General features: G+C 39.3%; 1 protein-coding gene across 1 annotated transcript in view; it reads left to right on the top strand.

Annotated features, from left to right (window-relative positions):
* Positions 1–21958, top strand: part of LOC126203879 (peroxisome biogenesis factor 2) — a 93879-nt gene that overhangs the window by 34738 nt on the left and 37183 nt on the right. Inside the window, exons 2-3 of the mRNA XM_049938260.1 lie at positions 6424–6564; positions 12842–13012. Coding sequence (XP_049794217.1) covers positions 6424–6564; positions 12842–13012 — 312 coding nt within the window. The remainder of the gene's footprint in view (positions 1–6423; positions 6565–12841; positions 13013–21958) is intronic.

Raw genomic sequence — 21958 nt, 5'->3', positions numbered from 1 at the left:
TGCGACTCAGTGCCTCCACTGTATGGTGAGTAGGAACTTTCTTTTCTATAATATTGTTACATTGTGTGCTGGATTTTCTATTGTTTGATTTTATTTTCTCTAAGAAGTGGAAAAAAAAAAAGTTTGTCAGTATTAGCCTTGCAGAAATTGTAACCTCAAATGCAGTTGTTGTTTGTGCATCATTCTCTAATTGAAGACTAGCTTATCTCAGTATGTGTTTTACAATTCCTCCCTATCTATCACACACAGATTTACTGTACCAAGTAGCAAAAATGAATGTTCAGCATCAACAGAAAAATGATTTTTGTGCTCACACAAGTTTTTAAAGCTTTTTCTATTTTTGTATTGCGTAGTACACCCGTCAGTAAAATAATGCAGTTCCTTGACTCGTGGGTAGTGTTCAGCCAACCAGTTAACCCTTTCTTTCTGAGCAGCATTTATAAATTCTTTGTCATGCACCTTATCATCACTTTTACAAGGCTATAATTTTCAGCCAAGTCCATTAACAGAATTGCTTTTTTGGGGGGTTAGATTTTTTTTTTCAAATGTTTCAGTGGTATACCTGCCACTTAGATATAAATGAATGTGATTTAAGTGCCTATAATTTTGTTATAAACAAGTAAATGTGTTCATCAATAGTTGTAGACTGCTTTACCGTTTCAGTCCGATGGTCTGTGTAATCCACTGACTCATCATCAGCATCTTTATAAGCTAATTTTTATTCAAAAAATTCTGACAATATGCCATCACAAGGATAATTATCATGTTAATTAAGCATGCAGTCATACTTTTCTGAGCCACATACAAGAAATTTTATAAGTTCTATACGTATTCTTTCAGTGTGTTCCATGTACAAAAGTAGCACATACAACAGAAATTTTATATTTTGATGAATACTACAATGAGTGCCTGCAGCACCATCTAAAACACACCATTTTGGTCTTAGTGAACAAAATTTAGAAAAAAGCATTGTTAATATTTGGGTTCTCTCTTTTAAAACAAGAATATTGTTCAATTAGGTCGCAGAGGATAAGTCTTTGTCTTTTGCTCCTGGTCACATTTGAGTATTTTTATCACGTGGAAAAAATCAGTGACAAATTTTACAGCTTATCAGCTATTATTTTACTTCTTTTTGTTTAGGAACTGATAAAAATACTCATTTCTGTTTTCAGTTTCCTTGGTTTTCAGTTTAGGAACTGATAAAAATACCCATTTCTGTTTTCAGTTTCCTTGGCTGTCAAGCTGCATACTCACTAACATTAAAGTCTGACATTTTATTTTTATTTTGACTAAGAGGGAGGAACTAAAGTTAAACATTTTCTTTTTCTTTTTCAGTTATCCCTATACTAGCCATTTTGTCTTTCATTAACAGCATCATTGCATGAAAATCTTTGCCTTTCTTAACAATTTCATCATCTATTTTATACTCCGTACTGTCATAAACTTCAACACTGTAATCTAATGCTTCACTTTTTCTGGTATATGTTTGCCATATGAGGTCTTGCTGTGATTTGGAATGGTATGATGTTTTAAGATGCAGAGGCTCAATTTTTATCACAGACCAGTGCAAAATTGACTCTAAATTGTCACTCATCAAGCAATTACTATTTTTTATTGTCTATATTCATTATGTAACATGTTATCTACCAATAACTTGCAAGTGTTTCTATTTACACTACAATAGAAATTCAACAGATTTGTTTCATCAAACTTAATTCGCAATGTCTCATTGTTTTGCATGTTGGTAAGTTCCAGCTGTACTTTTTCTGGTGCATTTCACAAAAAATAGTAGAAAGGTTGCTAAATAAATGTAGCAATTGTTTTAGCTTGTGAAGAATGAATGATCAAGGGGGCATGCCACTATCAGATTGTTGACAGGTCACATGTGGGCTGCAGTCTTTGCATCCTTGTTCTGAAGCTTTACCTGCAACCTTGATACTTTGATCTTTTTTAGTACTTACTGATGAAATGTCGCTCTGAATCACCACCATCACTTTCATTTCTGTCATTGATTTCAGTTTTTTGTTCACAAATCTTATAATATGTTCTACATAGTTTTTTGTGTGGTTTTGCACAGGTTCTTCTAGCAATTTATGGTCTGGACGAAGCTAAGCTTACTGATCTCAAGGACTCTTCAGTTGTCTTTGTATTTTGAGAAGATCACAATAAGTTTTTGATGGTTTTCAAAACTTTTAAGTAATAGTAGTTCTCTCTTGTTCTTCTGGAAAGTTTATTTTGGATCATGGCAATGTGAAATTTTGCCAGGCTTCACTCAGCTCTGAAATTTTTTACTTTAGGTGTAGGGCATCACATGATATGGGTGTTTCGACACTACATGAATTCATGCTCCCCACTGTAATTAGTTGAGTACTATTTCATTTAAAATCATACTTCATGACAAACTGAGTGATAAATTGCTGCACCACAAACAAATGTGATCTGTCTCACAGAAAGACAAAGAGTAACTGAGACCAAACACACTGGCTGTTGCATGTCAGTGATTTGAACATTGCATGTCAGCAAGTGTTGCATTGTTTTCATATTTGTACAGGTTCCAAACAAGCTACTGCATGCAAACAGAACACTCTCGTATCACTGTGAACAAGTGATTAGCTACCCATATAAATATGATATGTTATAGTCTTTCAGAACTTACTAAATTAATAAAATGAAATAAATTTTTCACTCTTAAAGTTAATTTGTTTGCCTAGGATAATTAATATTTAAATACATTAATTTGATGCCTCTGCATCTGAGGTAGTGGGTGTCAGGCTTGGATGAACTTAACTTGGACTGACTCATTTTTTTATGATAGAAAAAAGTATTTTGATTTATGATTTATTTGTGTGTTCATTTATAGAAAACACATTAATATTTTTATTTTATTAGAAAGCATATAGTCTTGGAAATTATTCAAGACCAAAACTAGGGTCCTAGCAGGTTGGAGAAATGTGATATATGTTTGCTCTTGTGATTTTTCCAGAAATTGGAAAATGACATACATTAATTTTTTTTCAGTTGGCTTTGTAACTTGACTGCTTAAATAATTGCATTTCTGTTAACTATATGCCCCTTAACTTCTGAAAAAAATTCCAAATCAAAACCTTCATAAAGACCAAAGTTATGGATGTTTCTCTAGACAAGTATCATTTTGTATGGACAGTCTTGCACAGCCAAATTATAGGAACATCACTACACTGAAAATTCAATGCAAAAAGAAGTTTTAGTGTTAGACAAAAAAAGAAAAAAAATGCCGAAGTTCTTATGTCATAAGTCTAAGCAAATGTGCAAAGTTTTGTGAACATCTGAGATGCTGGATTACAAGTCCTAGAATTATTGGATGATTTGACTTAGAATAACCCCAACATAAGCTCAGCCAAGCAATGACATGACGACTCTATAGAACTCGAACTGTACTCCAGATGGAACTCGAGGAAGAACTGTCACACTTGCCCTTTGCAACCATAGTGAAACTGTTGTTGTGACAAAGTGAGCTGGCATAATTTTAATTCCCCTCTTGTTTTGCCATCTGCCTACTTAAATTCATTTTTGAACTAATAACCATTAACGTACGTGAGTATAATCTGTATTTTCATAATAGAGAAAGATTGGCCCTCAGTTTTAAAGTAAATAACACCAGATCTAATATTGTGCATAGTTTTATGTAATGTAATTGATTTTCTAATGTATTTTGACTATTCCTAGTTAGTATCTTTCATTATAGGGTGAAATCAATAATTTTTTTGTAACTTAAATTCTGTTGTTGACATATTAACAAAAATATAAATTCTGCACTAATTATAAACGTAATGCTAGTAATCTTAAAGTATCTATTTGGCTCTATTTGAAAACATGTTAGCAAAAGCAGCACTTCATTAATTACAAAGTAATAAACAGTTCTGTCAAAAGTATTGTTTGCATAACAATATTTTAATTTCACAATTTAGCTTTAAACAATGTGTAGTTTCAGTACCTATTATTGTGATGATATATAAGGGCCCAAATTTTGGTCATGAGACAGTCAGTCCACGGCCGAGTTTCAGACGGGGAACCTGTGTTGCTTAGAATGACAACAATGTATCATCTTAACAGTGAAATAAGTGTTACACCAATAGGCATGTGTTAAAACACTGACAGTGTCTGCTCTGTACGTACCTTTTTATTCTTCAAGAACTGTGAACTTTGTGGTAGGTTTTTACTGCTCGTAGATGTTCAATAGTAAACTATTGTAGCAGTATGTGGAGGTTTGCCTGCAAACTGTTAATGAGGCTTGTGGAAAGTTTAAACAATAGTGCACTGGCCATACATATATAACTGTATTATTGTAGGGTTGTGCAAAGTGAAAGTAAACTGTGGTGCAATGCAAATGTCTACCTGTCGGCTACAGTATTTACAGTAGTCAGTGTCCAAATTACAAACTCCATTTTTCAGCCAGTGTAGCAATGCAGTACGTCGACACTGAGGACAACAAACGAAGAAATAAAAAAAGTAGGTGGAACCACTACACTGTGCAGTGGCGGTGCCTTGCAACACCCGGGAGGTGTGTCTCAAGCCTTGTCTGGAATGGTACTGCCATTGGCTCTGCATGGACATACAGCATCTTTGCTATGGTCGCCCGCTGGTGTGACATTATCGATGATTGTCAATACTGGATTCCCCCCCCCCCCCCCCTCACACCTTCCCCCACCCCCCCAATCCCCCACCACCATTTGCACTGGCATCATCAAAGGAGGTGGAGCCTGACAGTGAGGAGGAGGATGGTACACTGATGCAGTTGTGGTGGTGGGAGCAGAGACTGTATTCAATAATGCACAGCCAGAAAACCAGCAGCAGGGGGCACGCTGTCATCCATTTCTTTGAATCTTAATTGCACCTCTGAGCCATTGAGACATTTTTAAGCCTATGGTGCAAGTCTAGGAAGTTGCAACCTAACATGTCAGAGTCTCTGGTTCATTCCTTCATGTGACTGAGAACTAGGGGTCTGCTATCAATTCTGGGACAATGTTGCAGATTGTGAAACAGTGAAATTCCATGAACTAGGCTGTTGTTCTCAACCTTCTCTGCCACTAACTGGAATGCTGCAAATATGACATCAGAGTCAAGACAGCAGGTACAGTTTATTCCATTGTATTACAATCTGCAATTGGTTGCACTCTTTTCCCTCAGCAGCTGCTAAAACAGCCTCTTCAGCATGGTGAATGAAGTCTTCAGACATAAACACAGAGTGCACAAAGTGATCTTTCCCATCTCTTTGCTAAAGGATTCCCTTGTTCACTGCATGTTTGAGCTGCTGATAATTAGCAGACCTCTATTCTTTTGTTTGCTCCCCACTGAGATGAGACACAACAGACATACCAACAAGCAAAGTGTGCTGCAATGGATCAATTTCAGTTGGGAGACAGCATTTGAAACATGCTGGTTAGCTGGATGGTTGTCATACTCTGAGTTCTTCGTGGCCCCTATCTGCCCAGTACAGAGCTCCCAGACCTACCACTGACACATAATTAACAGTCATGTTCCTGGAGACGAGACAGTATCCAAGGGAGAGGGTAGTATTTGAAGTACAGTTGGTATTTCTGGTACATGTCTCTCGGTAGCCCTCCAAACACACCTATCCACAGCAAACTGCAATTGTATACAGCAGTAAGGGTGATTTATAGCTACTTAAGAACTTCCCACACCCGAGAGCGGTGCTCCTAATGGGGCTGGATGTTTTTCTGAACAGTAGACAAATAACTTTAAAATAAGCTTCCTGATTCTCTTTTAATTTCTGGATCTGTCATGTTATAAAGATTACAAGTTCCCTTCAAGACTGGAGCGATTAATACACAAGGATGGTTTTCTGTAAAAACAAAGAAAACGTGGAATAAAATTTACTGATTACCTTAAGCTACATGTTCGTTGTGTTTTAAACATTTTGTTTTGTTGAGGTTATGCTCACTAACAAACTCAAAACAATAGTGGTGCAAACAGTTTGAACTGCTATTAAAAGGGAAAACTAAGTGGAACATGATATGACATTTATAATATGTGTAGAACACACTATTGTACCACAGTAGTCAACTATGTAAGAGCATCTCTTTCTGTTGTGAAATTATTATGAAATTAGCAGTCACACTTTCTGTAATTGCACAATAATTTGATTAGTGCATCTGTATATTAGGAGTGGCAGATTCTATAGTTAATGAATAAGACACATTATTTACATGTTTATGTGTTTTAATTGCATTTCTATTTAATGCTTGTAAGTCTCTTATATCAGTGTGTGCTTGTATCCTGTGTAAGTTTCTTGATCTTTTAAAATAATACTTGTTTGTGTAGTACAGTAAAATATGTATTATAGTTTGTGATTGAAGACTACACAACTAAGCCTACCTACTTAAGACCTGTAACTGATTCATGTTGCTCTCTCATATTTAACAGTTGGATGCTGTGGACCTTGACAAAGAAATTGCAGCAGTAATGAAAAATCAGATCTTGACAGTGACAAAGTTTATGAAGGTTGGATTCCTTGGCCGATGGGAACCAGAAATTGAGGCCGCTCTTAGCTACATAATTTGGAAGGTACAGTTATTTACAAACATACAGGGTGCCGCACGATAAGTCACCTGATTTGTTTCATGAATGACACATTTGTTGTTGACAAGATTTGTAATTTATTGATGTAGAAGTAAAGAATACAACTTGGAAATGTAACTTAATGAACCACATGTTCAATATGACTGCCGTTTTGGTTTACAACTTCTTCAAGCCACACACATGCATTTGTGACGACTTTCCGACACAAATCTTCACGAATAGCATGGCATAACTCTACAATGACGGTCATAAGTTGCATGAGGTTTTCTGTGGTACAGCTTCTCTTTAAGGAACCCACAAAGGAAGAAGTCACATAGTTTAATGTCCTTCTCTGTGCCAATATAATGCTGTTCATCGCCGTGATCAGTAACACAATCTTCTTCTTTTGTGCGACAGTCAACCGTACTTTGTCCGCCATTGTGGCAAACTGAAATGGCGGACTCACAACAGAAGCAATGAACTTGCAATGACATCTGGCATAATTTCCATGAACTGCACGAAGTTAGGCGCAAAAAAAAAAAAAAAAAAAAAAAAAAAAAAAAAAAAAAAAAAAAAAAAAAAATAATAATAATAATAAAAAAAAAATAGAAGAAGACACCCTGCCTGTCTATGAGATGTTTTGAAAAACCTACTTGGACTTCACTACACTTGTTCTCAACTTTGATCCTGATGCTCATAAAATTATTCTTGAAAGAACAAATACATAATACTAAATAAGGTATTGTGACGCACCATTAATTAATCTTTCAACAAAGTACATGTATTGAGTTTGCCCCTGACAATGGAAACAGGAGCACTGATTTCTGGAATGATAACCTTGTGATATGAAGGCACCATGTTATCAGGGCCATTATTTTGAGACATTTTTCTACATAAGCAACTAATCACTTGGTGCTCCATGTGCACTCCCCCCCTCCCTCTTCCTCGTATTTTCCCCTTGAACACTTTTTCTCATCTTAAATTTTTCCTTCTACTTGTGATATGTACCGTATACAGACCTTGCACTAGGATGTTACACTGAAGAACCAAAAAACTGGTACACCTGCCCAATATTGTATAGGGCCCCCGCGACCATGCAGAAGTGTCGCAACATGATGTGGCATGGACTTGACTAATGTGTGAAGTAGTGCTGGATGGAATTGACACCACGAATCATGCAGGGCTGTCCATAAATCTGTAAGAGTGCGAGGGTGTTGCATGGCATCCCAGATATGCTCAGTAATGTTAATGTCTGAGGAGTTTGGTGGCCAGCGGAAGTATTTAAACTCAGAAGAGTGTTCCTAGAGCCACTCTGTAGCAATTCTCGATGTGTGGGGTGTCACATTGCCCTGCTGGAATTGCCCAAGTCCATCAGAATGCACAATAAACATGAATGGATGCAGGTGATCAGACAGGATGCTAATGTACATGTCACCTGTCAGAGTCATATCTATACATACCAGGGGTCCCATATGACTCCAACTGCACATGCCCCATACCATCACAGTGCCTCCACCAGCTTGATCAATCCCCTGCAGAGATTCAGGGTCCATGGATTTATGAGGTTGTCTCCATACCCATACATGTCCATCTGTGTGATTCAGTTTGAAATGAGACTCATCCGACCAGGTAACATGTTTCAAGTCATCAACAGTCTAATGTCGGTGTTGACGGGCCCAGGCCAGGCATAAAACTTTGTGTTGTGCAGTCATCAAGGGTACGTGTGTGGCGTTCGGCTCTGAAAGCCCATATTGATGATGTTTCATTGAACAGTTTGTATGCTGACACTTGTTGATGGCTCAGCATTGAAATTTGCAGCAATTTGTGGAAGGATTGCACTTGTGTCACATTGATCGATTCTCTTGTCATCATTGCTCCCATTCTTGCAGGATCTTTTCCCGGCCCCAGCAGTGTCAGAGATTTGATGTTTTACAGGATTCCTAATATTCACGGTACACTTGTGAAATGGTCATATGGGAAAATCACCACTTCATTGCTACCTCGGAGATGCTGTGTCCCATCACTCGTGCACCAACTAAAACACCAGGTTCAAACTCACTTGAATCTTGATAACCTGCCATTGTAGCAGCAGTAACTGATCTACTAACGTTTTTTGAGGGTGCATTGTGCTGCCACCTACTGTCAGGTACTCCATATCAGCAACCCCAGTAGTCATTAGACATCGCGAGAGAGCAGAATCGGCACTCTGTGGAACTCACAGACTTTGAATGTGGTCAGGTGATTTGGTGTCACTAGTGTTATATGTCTGTATGTGAGATTTGCACACTCCTAAACATCCCTAGGTCCTCTGTTTCCAATGTGATAGTGAAGTGGAAACATGAAGGGACATGTACAGCACAAAAGCGTACATACTGACCTCGTCTGTTAACTGAGAGAGACCCCTGACAGTTGAAGAAGGTCGTAATGTGTAATAGGCAGACATCTATCCAGACCATCACACAGGAATTCCAGACTGCATCAGGATCCATTGCAAGTACTAGGATAGTTAGGCAGGAGGTGAGAAAACTTGGATTTCATGGTCGATCGGCTGCTCGTAAGCCACACATCACGCCAGTAAATGCCAAACGACATCTCGCTTAGTGTAAGGAGTGTAAACATTGGATGATTGAACAGTGGAGAAGCATTGTGTGGAGTGATGAATCACAGTACACAATGTGGCGATCCGATGGCAGGGTGTCGGTATGGCGAATGCCCAGTGAATATCATCTGTCAGTGTGTGTAGTGCCAACAGTAAATTTCGGAGGCGGTGGTATGGTCATGTTTTTCATGGAGGGCGTTTGCACCCCTTGTTGTTTTGTGTGGTACTATCACAGCACAGGCCTACACTGATGTTTTAAGCACCTTCTTGCGTCCCATTGTTGAAGAGCGATTCAGGGATGGCGATTGCATCTTTCAACATGATTGAGCACTTGTTCATAATGCACAGCCTATGGTGAAGTGGTTATACGACAATAACATCCCTTTAATGGACTGGCCTGCACAGAGTCCTGATTGGAATCTTATACAACACCTTTGGGATGTTTTGGAATGCCGACTTCATGCCAGGCCTCATCAACCAACATCGATAGCTCTCCTCAGTACAACGCTCCGTGAAGAATGTACTGCCATTCCCCAAGAAACCTTCCAGCACTTGATTGAATGTATGCCTGTGAGTGTGGAAGCTGTCATCAAGGCTAAGGGTTGGCCAACACCATACTGAATTCCAGCATTACTGATGGAGGGCACCACAGACTTGTAAGTCATTTTCAACCAGGTGTCCGGATACTTTTGATTCATAGTGTATCTCTGTATTTGAATCCAATACTGCCCAAAACATCCCACTTGTCGTTTATCCACTATGCTCCTCAACAATGAAGGTGACCTGAATGAAGTCACCATGGGAGTTTCTAACACAGATGTAGGCATCCTATGAAGCAGGCATTAAAACAGGACTCTGCTGGAAAATTCCCACAGGAGCATGCCACTCAAGTGGTCACTACAGTCTGAGATATTCATCGTTTCTGGATAATGGCATGCATGCCACACAACACAAACAACAGCATCTATTGCCAGGGATAAAGCATTATGTATCTGCACAAGAAGTATCTGTAAATTAAGTGTTGATGATATGTTTTGTATATGGATTAAACAGCACGGAGATATTACAGAATTTTAAAGCATATATCTGATTCTAAATACAACACACTGATCTTGTCAAAAGACAGGAAATGATTTAGTCTTCTTTAGTGATCCTGATTCTTCAATGCAGTATCCTCTGGGTGCTCAATAGAGGGTGCAGCTGTTGTGTCAGCTTATGTAAAGTGCTGTCTTTGCACCTGCTGCTAAGATCGGTGATTCTGACAAGTGCAGCCTTCTCCTCACTTATATTACAATGAGTAAACATTTGTCGTGCTAAAGATGGCACACATCTATATCTTCTGTTAATAGAAGAGTTCAATGTGGCAAGTGCCTCATTGTCACCAGACTACATTAGGCACCTAAGACTTGGTCAAGTTATTGACATTTAACACACAGGCATTTACCACTTTTGGTTAGAGCCAAATACTGGGGCACATCATCCTCAAACTCGTGTGAACACTGGGCTTTACATGGACCATTGTGTCATGATTCAGTTTAAACTATCACCACCAAGATCAAACACTGTGATGCACAAAATATGGACGACAAGGGCTGTCACTGGCTGGATTGGATTGTAATAGCAAATACGCAGGCTGCAGAGCAGCTGACCTCTCGTAAATGCTTCACTTGACATTAACATGTGAGCAGTCACACTATCTAGCAATATCTTTATGCTGTGGAATAGAGAAGCCATTGTCATTAGAAATCTTATAAATGATAACAGATTGTCTGTTGATTTGGAGGAAGGGGACTAAACACTGAGATCATCGGTCCCATCGAATTAGGGAAGGTTGAGGAAGGAAATTGACCATGTCCTTTCAAAGGCACCATCCCAGCATTTGCCTGAATTGATTTAGGGAAGTCACGGAAAACCTAAATCAGGATGGCCAGATGCAAGTTATGATAAATGTACTTGCTCATGAATGATATGATATGAGTGTGTTGAAATGCAATGTATGATTGAGGATGGTGATGGCTTTCATGTACAGAGAATGTTTATGTCAGATAGAATGGGAACCTGGATTTAACTGATACCATTTCACTTTGAAAATCGCTTGTACACCCAATTGTTGACTACTGCATCTTATCTGAAGGATGTGCGCAATGTAGCAGTACTCCTGAACCATAAGATGGGTCTGTTAAATCCTCCGCAGGCACAAGTGTAGTTGCCTGATACCTAGTCTCACTCACGACTCTTTGGCATAATCAACACAGCTGAATAGACGTCAACATGGATGTGTATGACTTGGACCTCACTCAGCCTGTTTCCCATGTACTGCAGGCAGCTGTTGAGCAGTCATGGATCGGTATAGCTTCCCACCAGTTCAGATGTCTTCCTGAATTTATATCACAAGTTTCCCACACTCATTAGGAAAAAAAAAAACTTACGTGAAGAAGGGGTGCGGAGATATGTCTTCACCTGTATTCACATCATCATTTTATTTCTGCCTGTACTTTGATAATGTAAACACATTGTTCACTGAAGTAAACAATGCCATTGTTCAGTACTTCGGGCCACTGCAAATAACACAACCTTTATGCAAGAATAATTAGTTACAACAGGTATAACACTAGGTGTGCAATAAAAACCTGAGGCTGTCACAAGATCTAAAAGATAAAAGAATTTATAACAATCTGTATGCTTAAAATTACGTGAGAACATGATTCCTCAAATCATTGCACTACTGTGTAGATCCTGACATATTATAAGCAGACTTCTATTTCAAGCTAACACAGATTCTTCTCTAAGCATAACCTTCAGAGCCAGTTCAAGGCTCAATGGACACAAGCTGCCGCCTGGGTTGTCAAGCTGAGAGGGGTGCCAGAAGCATCACAGCTGCAAGATTTCTTTACAGGATGTCTAACAATTAGTAATGACCGCTTGGGGCATCTACACTGAAGGTCAAAGAAACTGGTATAGGCATGCATATTCAAATACAGATATACACTTTGCAATCAAAAGTATCCAGACACCTGGCTGAAAATGACTTACAAGTTCATGACCCTTTTACTATGTACTGAGAATAAACTGAACAGCGACCTCTATACCATGGAGGTTTTAGAGCTCCTCATTCAGATAACTCCACTTGTTGCATTTTATCATGACAATGTCTGGCCACATGTGGTAAGCAATGACCAGGTGATCTTCAAAGACGGACTGGTACTACCGACTCCTTTACTTGTATGTTCATTCATTGATACGTCTGGGATGTGATTGGTTGGCAACTTGACATAGTCATCTAACAACTACTGTTGATGCTTTGTGTACTTGCATGCATACCACCTGGAACAAAATCTCCAGGACTATATCCAGCCCCTCTTTGTTGCCACACTATGTTCTTTAGAAGCTCTAATTGCAGCTTGTGATTTCTTTGTTAAACACTGAATTCTCAAAATCACAGATCATTACAATTATAAATGTAATCATTTGTGTGTTGTTATGTATGTAATCTTTGATATAGGGTACATGAGCTTAAACTAACTAGTTTACGCTCATGTATCTGCTTTGGTGTTGCAGTTTTGATAAAAAAAATTGTGTATATTATTAAGTTCTATATTTTGTATATCTCAGATGAATGTTTACATCACTACAGAGTGTCATTTTGGTTGAATTTGTTTTATTGACTGTATTTTCCATTTCTAGCTATCTGTTGAGAAGAATCACACTACTTTTGGTATGCAATTATTGGGAACAAGATTTGCTGGTCAACCTAACAGACAGCGATTGGTAATGTTGGCCATATTGACTATTGGCTCACGTTACTTCAAGCATCGCTGGCCAGATATTTCCAGGCACTGGAAATTGGGACCTCAGGTGAAAATAATGTAACTAATAATATAACTAAATTTCCTTCCATAATATCTATTGATAATTTACTGAATGACCAATAAAATTTGTTGGTATTGTCCTGCTAACTGTGATTTTGATAGATGGAAGAAAACCAAACTGGAACAGAAAAGTAGCAGATGTATTTGTTGACTGCCTAGCATAGCAGCAAGTGAACTGAAGTTCAGGCCATAATGGCAGCATGTTCTTGTTTATGTATGAGAAGACAGTAAGATGGTGACATTGTATGATCTGGCAGAGTGCTCTTGTTCTAAACACCTAGCAACAATTAAACAATGAAAAGGCAAGGATAAAGGATAGATATTGCTACTCATCATATAGAAGAAATGTTGAGTCACAGATAGGCACAACAAAAAGACTGCTACACATTTTAGCTTTTGGCCAAGAGGCCTTTGTCTGAAGTGAAAGCACACAGGCACAACTTGTGCACACATGACCGCATCTCTGGCCGCTGTTGCTGGGGTGAGCTGTGACTGTGCTTGATGGGAGCAGCAATCTGCTGTGGCTGGTGGGGGTAAGGAGGAAGCATGTGGGGACATAGTGTGTAATGTTTTAGGTGAGCTAATTTAGGCACACATTTAGGCGAGCTAATAGGCTGCCCAGAATTGCTATGAGGTAAGGTGTATTTGATGTTTGACTGAACATTAACAGTTGAAGGTCTCAGGGCGTATTGTGACAGTTCCAGCCTCCGGCTAGGTGACCAGCCTGAACGAGTTGAGGTACAAAGTCTAGCAGTGTTGCCGGAAATGGGGAAAATCCTGAAGCTGGGAATTTAGATGGCTGTTACTCACATGGTGTTTGTGCAGGAGATGCCCCAAGGAACACCGACTTGTCAGGCAATCTTAAAGATGGCTGAATCACAGCTCTTTGAGATTCAACAAGAACTCACGTCAAATATTAATGCAAATCTGAATACATTTGTGATCTCAGAAAAATGAGGTGCATCCAGTGATACAATATCTCAGTACCTGTAAAACAACAGAAATTTCATAGTAAATAAATGTGTAATCAATGAACTATGAATTAACAACTTTTGTTTCATGTGATTTCAACTCATGGTATCTCGGATGATAGCATTGCGCTATAGCTATTATCTCCAAAAGCTAGGTAGCTGTACCTATATTATTTCTTGGTTTATAATATCTTTTATATCTTTTTATTACACAAATCTTTGTCAGAACATTGCATTCTCCACATTTACACATCAAATGAACACAGCATCAATACCTCATATTTTGTCATACTTGTGTTTTTATTTAATGAATAGTTTATTATTTTGTCAGTAACTTTATTTAAATGTTGGTTGCAAGTCATATTTAAAAAAAAAATGTTGCTAATTTAAAAGTGATCAGTGTGTTAGTGGACAGAACATTTGTAAAGAGAACCAAAAGACGCTTCTGGCAAGCAGGCATAAATAATTGTTTATATCATATTTAATGACAATCTGTGGTCATTTATTGTGAGCACCTTTGTACAAGAATACTGACTTATTTATGGACAAACCTTTATTTATATTTATTTTGAATTTTTTGAGTGTGACTGAATATTTATAACATTTGTTTATTTAAATATTGTTGTGATGTATTATTTCAGTAGAGGAAAGTGGTCATATTGAGTGACATTATGTCTTTAGACTTAAGTATGATGTGTTATTTTTTGTGGCAACAGCCCTCAGCCATTGGAGAAGCAGACAGTAGCGAAACACTAGGGGAGTCATGTAGAGACGGGGACTTCTCATGTGAAGAGCTCAAGAGAGCAATTCTAGACACTTTATGTCGAGTTCTTGAAGAAGGCAGAGCTGCCTGCAGTAACATGCACAATTTGCCATATAAGTGATCGATTATGGGTGATGAATGGCCACTACCATACTTTAATTGCTCAAGGGACTTTATATTTTGAGAGGTCTGAATATGTTCCAGACTAGAACTCTTAGCAATTTCTGCTTCATTTACAGAACTGAGAATGGGCAGAGTATGAGCTAATTTATAAATCATCATGTTGAACCCTGAACTGTTTTAAGTTGGTAAATACTTCATGTACCGTGATTATGAAATGGACTTAGTTTTTGCATATTTTTGATGACTACTTAGCTTGAGGGTTTTGCTACCATTCCTGTAATGCTCTCAACATAACTTTACTCCATTTGATAAGGCTACTTTCTGCTGTATTTTAATTGAATATTGTAGGACCACTTCCCATTTACTTGAGATGTCCTTTCTTGAATAAACCCTATTTGACATACTTCTCTGTTGTCTATAGCAATTACAGATGTTAAAATATAACCCTCATTATTAAATTATTCATTTACTTTTATTTTGTATTTCTGGGTCTTTTGTTAACTTGCAATTCTCACCAATGCTTAGACTGTTTGACTGCAAGATCACAGCTACAGGTTGTTATTTGCAATGAATAAGCTACTGGGCATGAAAGCAGATGTGCACGGCTCAACCGTATGACTATTTCGACTATTTTTTCAAACAGGGCTGTGCATGACCCAAGTAGCTAAGGTACAAGTAACCACAAGTAAAGATGCAACTGTTTTGCTCTTATGGGATTCTGTTCAGGAAGAGCAACTACACTATCTGTAACCGTTAGGTATCATCGCAGTTTTCTCGTTGAGGATATGACTCTAATCCCTTCAGAATTGCAATTGTAATTCTAACCTGTTACAATATTCTGTGATCTAGGTCCTTGATTGATGTCGCACAGATATTCATCGGCTACTACAATCAGAAAGGAATTCCATAAACAATTAAATAATTCATGGTAGTTAGCTATAATTTTCAATATGTAACTGAAACTGTGTGACATTTGGTTATAGGTAATAAATAAAGGTTGCCAGTTCATAAGTGAGCAAAAGTTATTAATCCTTAAGTGTGAAGGTAGACAGTAACCGAACAAAATGCACATGCATGAGCTTGAATGGAAAAGTTATGTATGACAATATGTCTTGAAGTGAATTTTCAATACCTTGAAAAGCTTTATAATTGATAATATAATACAATATAATATAATATAATATAATATAATATAATATAATATAATATAATAATATAATATAATTGATAATATTATCATTAGTTATTAGGTGTTAGTAACACATGATGTGAGATGCTCTGAGTGACATCCTTCATTGTAATGCTATCTGTCATCAGGTTTTGTGAGGCAAACTCCCATGACTCATCACTGTTTTATAATAGATATTACTTCAAAAAAGGCTCGTAATAGCTTTGTAGCAACCTTGGAGGTCACTCCACTCCTAACCACTGGCAGTGTCATGAATGACCAACGCTGGAAAGACCGTGCTCTTCAGCAGTCAATATGCCTCTACCTACGGGATGCACATTACATAAAATAAGAAGTGAAGCTATAACCGTACATGTGATATCAATTGTTTACCTTTTTGTTGTGCTGACTAGTAAAAGTCATTATTTTGAAGTGAAGTGTGCCATTTGTTAAGTACCTACAAAGTGGTGACACTGACCTATCATGAAACAGTTTCTGCAGCAACAAGCAGAAATGGAACAATTGCAGTACCAGTTATGACACTAGCAACAACTGATACAACATCTGCAGCAGCTACTCTGTGATCAGTGGGTGAGATGGCTGTGCTACAACAGTGACACAAGACACAGCTTTGAACAAGGCCAGAAGCAGAGAGACCACATTTGGCAAAACTGCAAGAGTCACTGCAGTTGCGCAGCCAGGAAGCTTCATGTTCAAGCATCCCGACATCCACTGCCACCCCTCACTGGTGGCGGCCAGCACAAATTCTACTTGTGCCGTGGGTGCAGCCCAGCCTGTACCTGTCTGCACCCACGAGGTCGACCAGTCTGGTTACCTGCTACCATTCCCTGGGACTGTCCCAACACTGCAGGTGAACCACACAGCATTTATAGCACCAGCCCTCTGGAGCGATTTTCCCTCACTTTGGTTTTCACACACTGAAAGCTATTTTGTCACCGCTGGGATAACGCAAGACTCCACCAAATGCACATGTGGTGGCTCTACTTGACAGCTGCTCTACCAGTGAGGTTAGCGACGAAACCACAAACTGATGCCTCCAGGAAGTATGAGTTACTAAAAGGTGAGCTCATTCAGTGGCTTCCCTCTCTAACAAGCAATGCTTAAGATAATTGTTGCACAGGGAGGAGCTTGGCGATAGGAAGCATCACAGTGCCTGTAACACCTTCCCACCTTCGCCACACCAGATGTTCTGGACCCACTCCTACAATCCCTGTGGATGTCTCACTTGCCAGAGAAACATCACACTCTATTCCTGGTAACGCAAGAAGTGAACTTGGGCCAGATGGCAGAGTCACAGGAACAGTAACTTAGGCCACCACTCCACAGATGTTTACTATAATGCCCACCAGAGACAGACTGGATGACATCATCTCGTGGCTTGATGAGTTGATTCAGCAAGTCACAGCCCTTGGCTTATACAAATGATGGAACTCCATGCCATCACATGGATGATTTAGTGGACACTCCTTGCACTTGCTCAATTGGAACCGGTGTTTTTAATGTCATTTTGGCAACAGGACATGTAGGTGCAGATTGTTGTGTTTTCATGCTCATGCTCTCATGCTCAGCAGGAAAGTCTGCCAGCAACACTGGCCTGGACAACTTCTGCAACATTTACTGGTAACAGACAGGACGTCTTAGGTGCAGTCTCTTGTGGGTACCAGACTGGATGTAAGTGTTATCCAAAGTGCTTGTTGTGTCAGACATGACTGCATGCAAATGATTACTTAGCCACTGCAAATGGTTTGCCCATAGCTACTTATGTACACTTTTCAATTTGAACATTGGTTTAAAAGTTCACTCAAGTTTAGTTTTATAGTCGCAGGCACCACTGGCACTATAATCAGGCTGGATGTCCTGTCATTCAGTGACTTTATTCTGGATGTAAGGAACAGCTCCAGTTTGGGCTGGGTTATGTCACTGAATGTTGTATGCCAGTGTTGTTGGTACACTTCCTCAATATGCCACCACCTCTGGTGCTCCTGCCAAATAAGTTCCTATCAGTGATGTGACCTGCTGGAGTGTTGTCGTTGCCTCACCACTCAAAAGTGCAACATATCAGGACCATACTCAATCCTCCTGTTTCCTCAGAGCTCAGGTGGCTGACCCATGATAAACCGGGCATCGCAGAAACAGAATTTGACTAAATTATCTGAGCAGGCATGGCACAGCCATCAGAAAGCAACTGGGCCTCTCCTCTTCACTTGGTACCAGAGAAATTGGATGGCTGGTGACCCTATGGTGATTGTAGAGGACTCAACACCCAGACAATTGCCAACCGGTACCCTGTGTGCCACATCGGAGATTTTGCATGTGCCAGTTGGCAGGACAAACATTAGATCTGGTGAAAGGTCTTGGCAACACAGGACATTCATAAAACTGTAATGACCATGCACTTTTCACGTTTGAATCCCCATACATCTCATATACCTTGCAGAATATATCACAGGCTTTCCAGTACTTTATTGATAAAGTTTTGTGGGAATTGGATTTCTGCGCGGCATTCATCGATGACGTGTTGGTGGCATAATTATCCTCAGAAGAACAAGAAACAATTTACCCATAGTTTTGCAAAGGTTTGATGACTACAGAATCCTTATAAATCAGGCTAAATGTGCCATGGGTGCTGACATTCATTGGATTTCAGCTTTATGCAACCTGTGTGTATCCGTGCATCACCACTCTTACAGCTTAGTCTACCCTGTAAACTGTGTGCAAAGTGTGTTGCTATTTGGGGATTATAAAACTTTTACCCTGACCTGCTGAAGTCTAACCATCATTCTGTGCCATTCTCACAACATGCAAAATGAGTGCGGTTCCACACCTGTACTTGGAATGATGAACTGCAGGCAGCATTTGGGACCTGCCAGACAATCCTCAAGCAAACTACACTCCTTGCGCACCTGTTCACTGACACCCCACTAGCAATTTTCTCAGAACTTCATCATCTGCTTTCAGTGCCATGCTACAACAGAATGTCAATGGGCATTGGCAGCCTCTCGCTTTCTTAGCCAAGAAGATTACAGAGAAGCAGTTCTCTTGGCCACCATTTTCCACAGAAGTTTTAGCAGCCTATGAAGCAGTTAGATACTTCATACATACGATGGGAGGGCATCCCTTCACTATATGTGCAAACCATCGGCCACTGACTTTATTTTTGCAGCCTCAAAATGACTATCCTCAGTGCAAATCAACAACCCATATTTTATTTGACAATTTACAACAGACACCTTAGTGGTTCAAAAAACATTACCGCGTATACGTTGTCTAGAGTGGAAAGCATTTCTGCACCTGTGAATTTTGGCAGCATGAAATGATGAGGAGTTAAAGGACCTGCTGAAAGGCAAAGACTGACCTGCAGTTACATCACATGCTACTGCCAGGCATTGCAGGGTTGATATATTGCAACAAATCAGCATGCCAACAGTGGCCATTTGTACCTGTTCTTCTACAATGGAAGGTTTTTAATTCTCTCCATGCACTCAACTGTCCTGGAATGGTAGCTACGAGGGTGCTAGTAACCCTGCCAAAAGCACAAAATAACATGGCACTGTGAGCTCTGCACAGAAGTTTTGGCATCCCGGAGGCACAATTTTTACTCATTCACCTGGATTTGGGGATTTGGGAGGATCACTCCAAGCTGTGTGTAACAACTGGTACTGTCTCATGGCAATTGACAGGCACCAGGTATTCCCAATGGAAACACAAACTGCCAAGAACCTGAGGCGCACCTTCACCAGTGGTTGCATTTCACATTTTGGCTGTCCCCAACAAGTGCCTTCTGACCAGAGTAGCAGTGGGAGGCAGATATCTTTTGCACAATGGCATGATTGTATAGGATGCACCTGGCATGGACTTACCCAAATCACACAGCTACAAATGGCATTTTGGAGCACCTACACACTTTCTTGAAGGAAGCTGTAGTATGGCACATGACAGATTTGTGGATCAGTGCGCTCCTGGTAGTACTGTTCTGATTGTACAGTGCATTAAAAGAAGTCCTGAAGGTCACCCCAGCAGAGAGCGTGTATGGCAAACCTCTGTGTCTGCCAGGAAAGTTTTTCAAACAACAACCCGGCCTTGCATGCTCTAATGAAGGTTTTCTCACAGAACTCTGAAAGCAAATGGAGACCAGGAGACCAAGTGGAACAACACTGCACAGAAAACAGGCTGCCTTCATTTTTAAAGATCTGCAGTGATGGAGTACTTTTTCTTCTGATGCAGCCCACTGTGCGGAGAATTGCCCTACCAAGGCCCATATGCAGTAATGGAATGCAATAATAGGAACTCACTCTCTGTTTTAAAGGAATAGACACAATCAGTTGACTGGTGCAAGCCAGCCTACCTAAGTGCAGAAGATGCCATCAAAATGTAGGTCACCACTGGACACAGAGCACAGGCCATGCTGCAGGTGCAAGAACTGCAGTGTCATCCAGGGCAGTGCCACTTGCCTGGAAATCAATCCTCCACCATCCACTCATATTTATCAGTCACTTTGCAACACCAGCCGACCCATTATCATCCAGCCACAACAGAAATACATTATGGAAGGAAAGTGCGATTCTGTTTTGACCCAGAAGACATTCATTGTTCAATTCAGTGAAAATATTTTTTTTCTCTTCTTTGTGGGACTGTGGTCTAGTGAGCTCAGCTCCCAGGTTATTCCACACCTGACTGTCAGCGATGTCGTGTGTGTTTGTGTGTGTGGTTACTGAAAATGCCTTACATAAAATAACAAGTGGGACTATAACAGTACATGTGATACCAGTTGTCTGTCTTGTGCTAACTAATAGAAACATTATCATCTTGAAATGAAGTGTACTGTTTATTCAGTACCTGCAATTTCATCAACATTTTGTAGACTGGCCACTTCGAAGAACATCGGTCCTACAAAACCGGCCATTTATGCCGTTATTTAAAGAATAACTGTAATTTACGTAATTGATGTAGCTTCAAGAGTAATGCATATTAAAAAAAAAAGAGCTTCAAGATTTATTTTTCATATTGACTTTAGTTCTTTGATAGTTACAAATTATGAAATAGTGATGGCAGAAAGTATAATTATTCTCCCAAGGAAACAGTATGACATGAGTTATTGGGCAATTTCTTCCAAAAATTTTTGTTCATGGAACAGGTGTGGTTTATTTGTAGCAGAATTACAGAAAACTGTGAAACCTAAAGAGTACATGCACAAAGTTATGTCAGAGCAATCATATTGGCTCAGCCATTTATGACAGCAGCTGTTATGTTTGCTAATGTTTCTTTCAAAATAATTCTAGAAATTGACAACAGAAGGCAGTACCAGTCAAGGGACAGATAGCGAGACGTCTGTAATTTGTTCTCATATGAAATGAGTCCAGTTTTTGAGTGATCAGTGGGAGGCACTGAGAAAATCGCAGCCCAACTTATACTTGAGCACAGTGTTTTTAACACAAAGTTGTGGCACAAGCTATGCTCAGGATTGGTCTCCAGAGTAGTAACTAACAACAAAAACTTCTGGGCAACCAATACATGAAAGTCAAAAATATGTGACACATTTGCAAATGCACAACAAATCTCAAGTCACTTCAGTCAAAACTGAATATTCATTTTAATTTACGTCATTTGAAGTAGCTTTTATTTTGCACTGCTTTTGCTTAGCTACTGATAAGATGCAGTATAAGCACTAAACTGTGCAATGAGCTTTAGTAAATTATTACTGCATCTAGTTTCATGAACTGATTAAATTTAAATTAACAGCCAAGTGCAATTAAATTCCTCTCAGTTGCAATAATATTCTCTCTTTCACTTATGATTCACTTGGAAGTGATGATGAAAAGATAGGATCTTGCTGATGGTTAGTGAATAGTGATAATCTGTAGAACTCAAGTTAAGTAAACGATTATA

This window comes from Schistocerca nitens, chromosome 9 (genome assembly GCF_023898315.1).
Source record: "Schistocerca nitens isolate TAMUIC-IGC-003100 chromosome 9, iqSchNite1.1, whole genome shotgun sequence".
Taxonomy (NCBI): domain Eukaryota; kingdom Metazoa; phylum Arthropoda; class Insecta; order Orthoptera; family Acrididae; genus Schistocerca; species Schistocerca nitens.
This window is presented reverse-complemented; position numbering and strand designations above follow the sequence as displayed.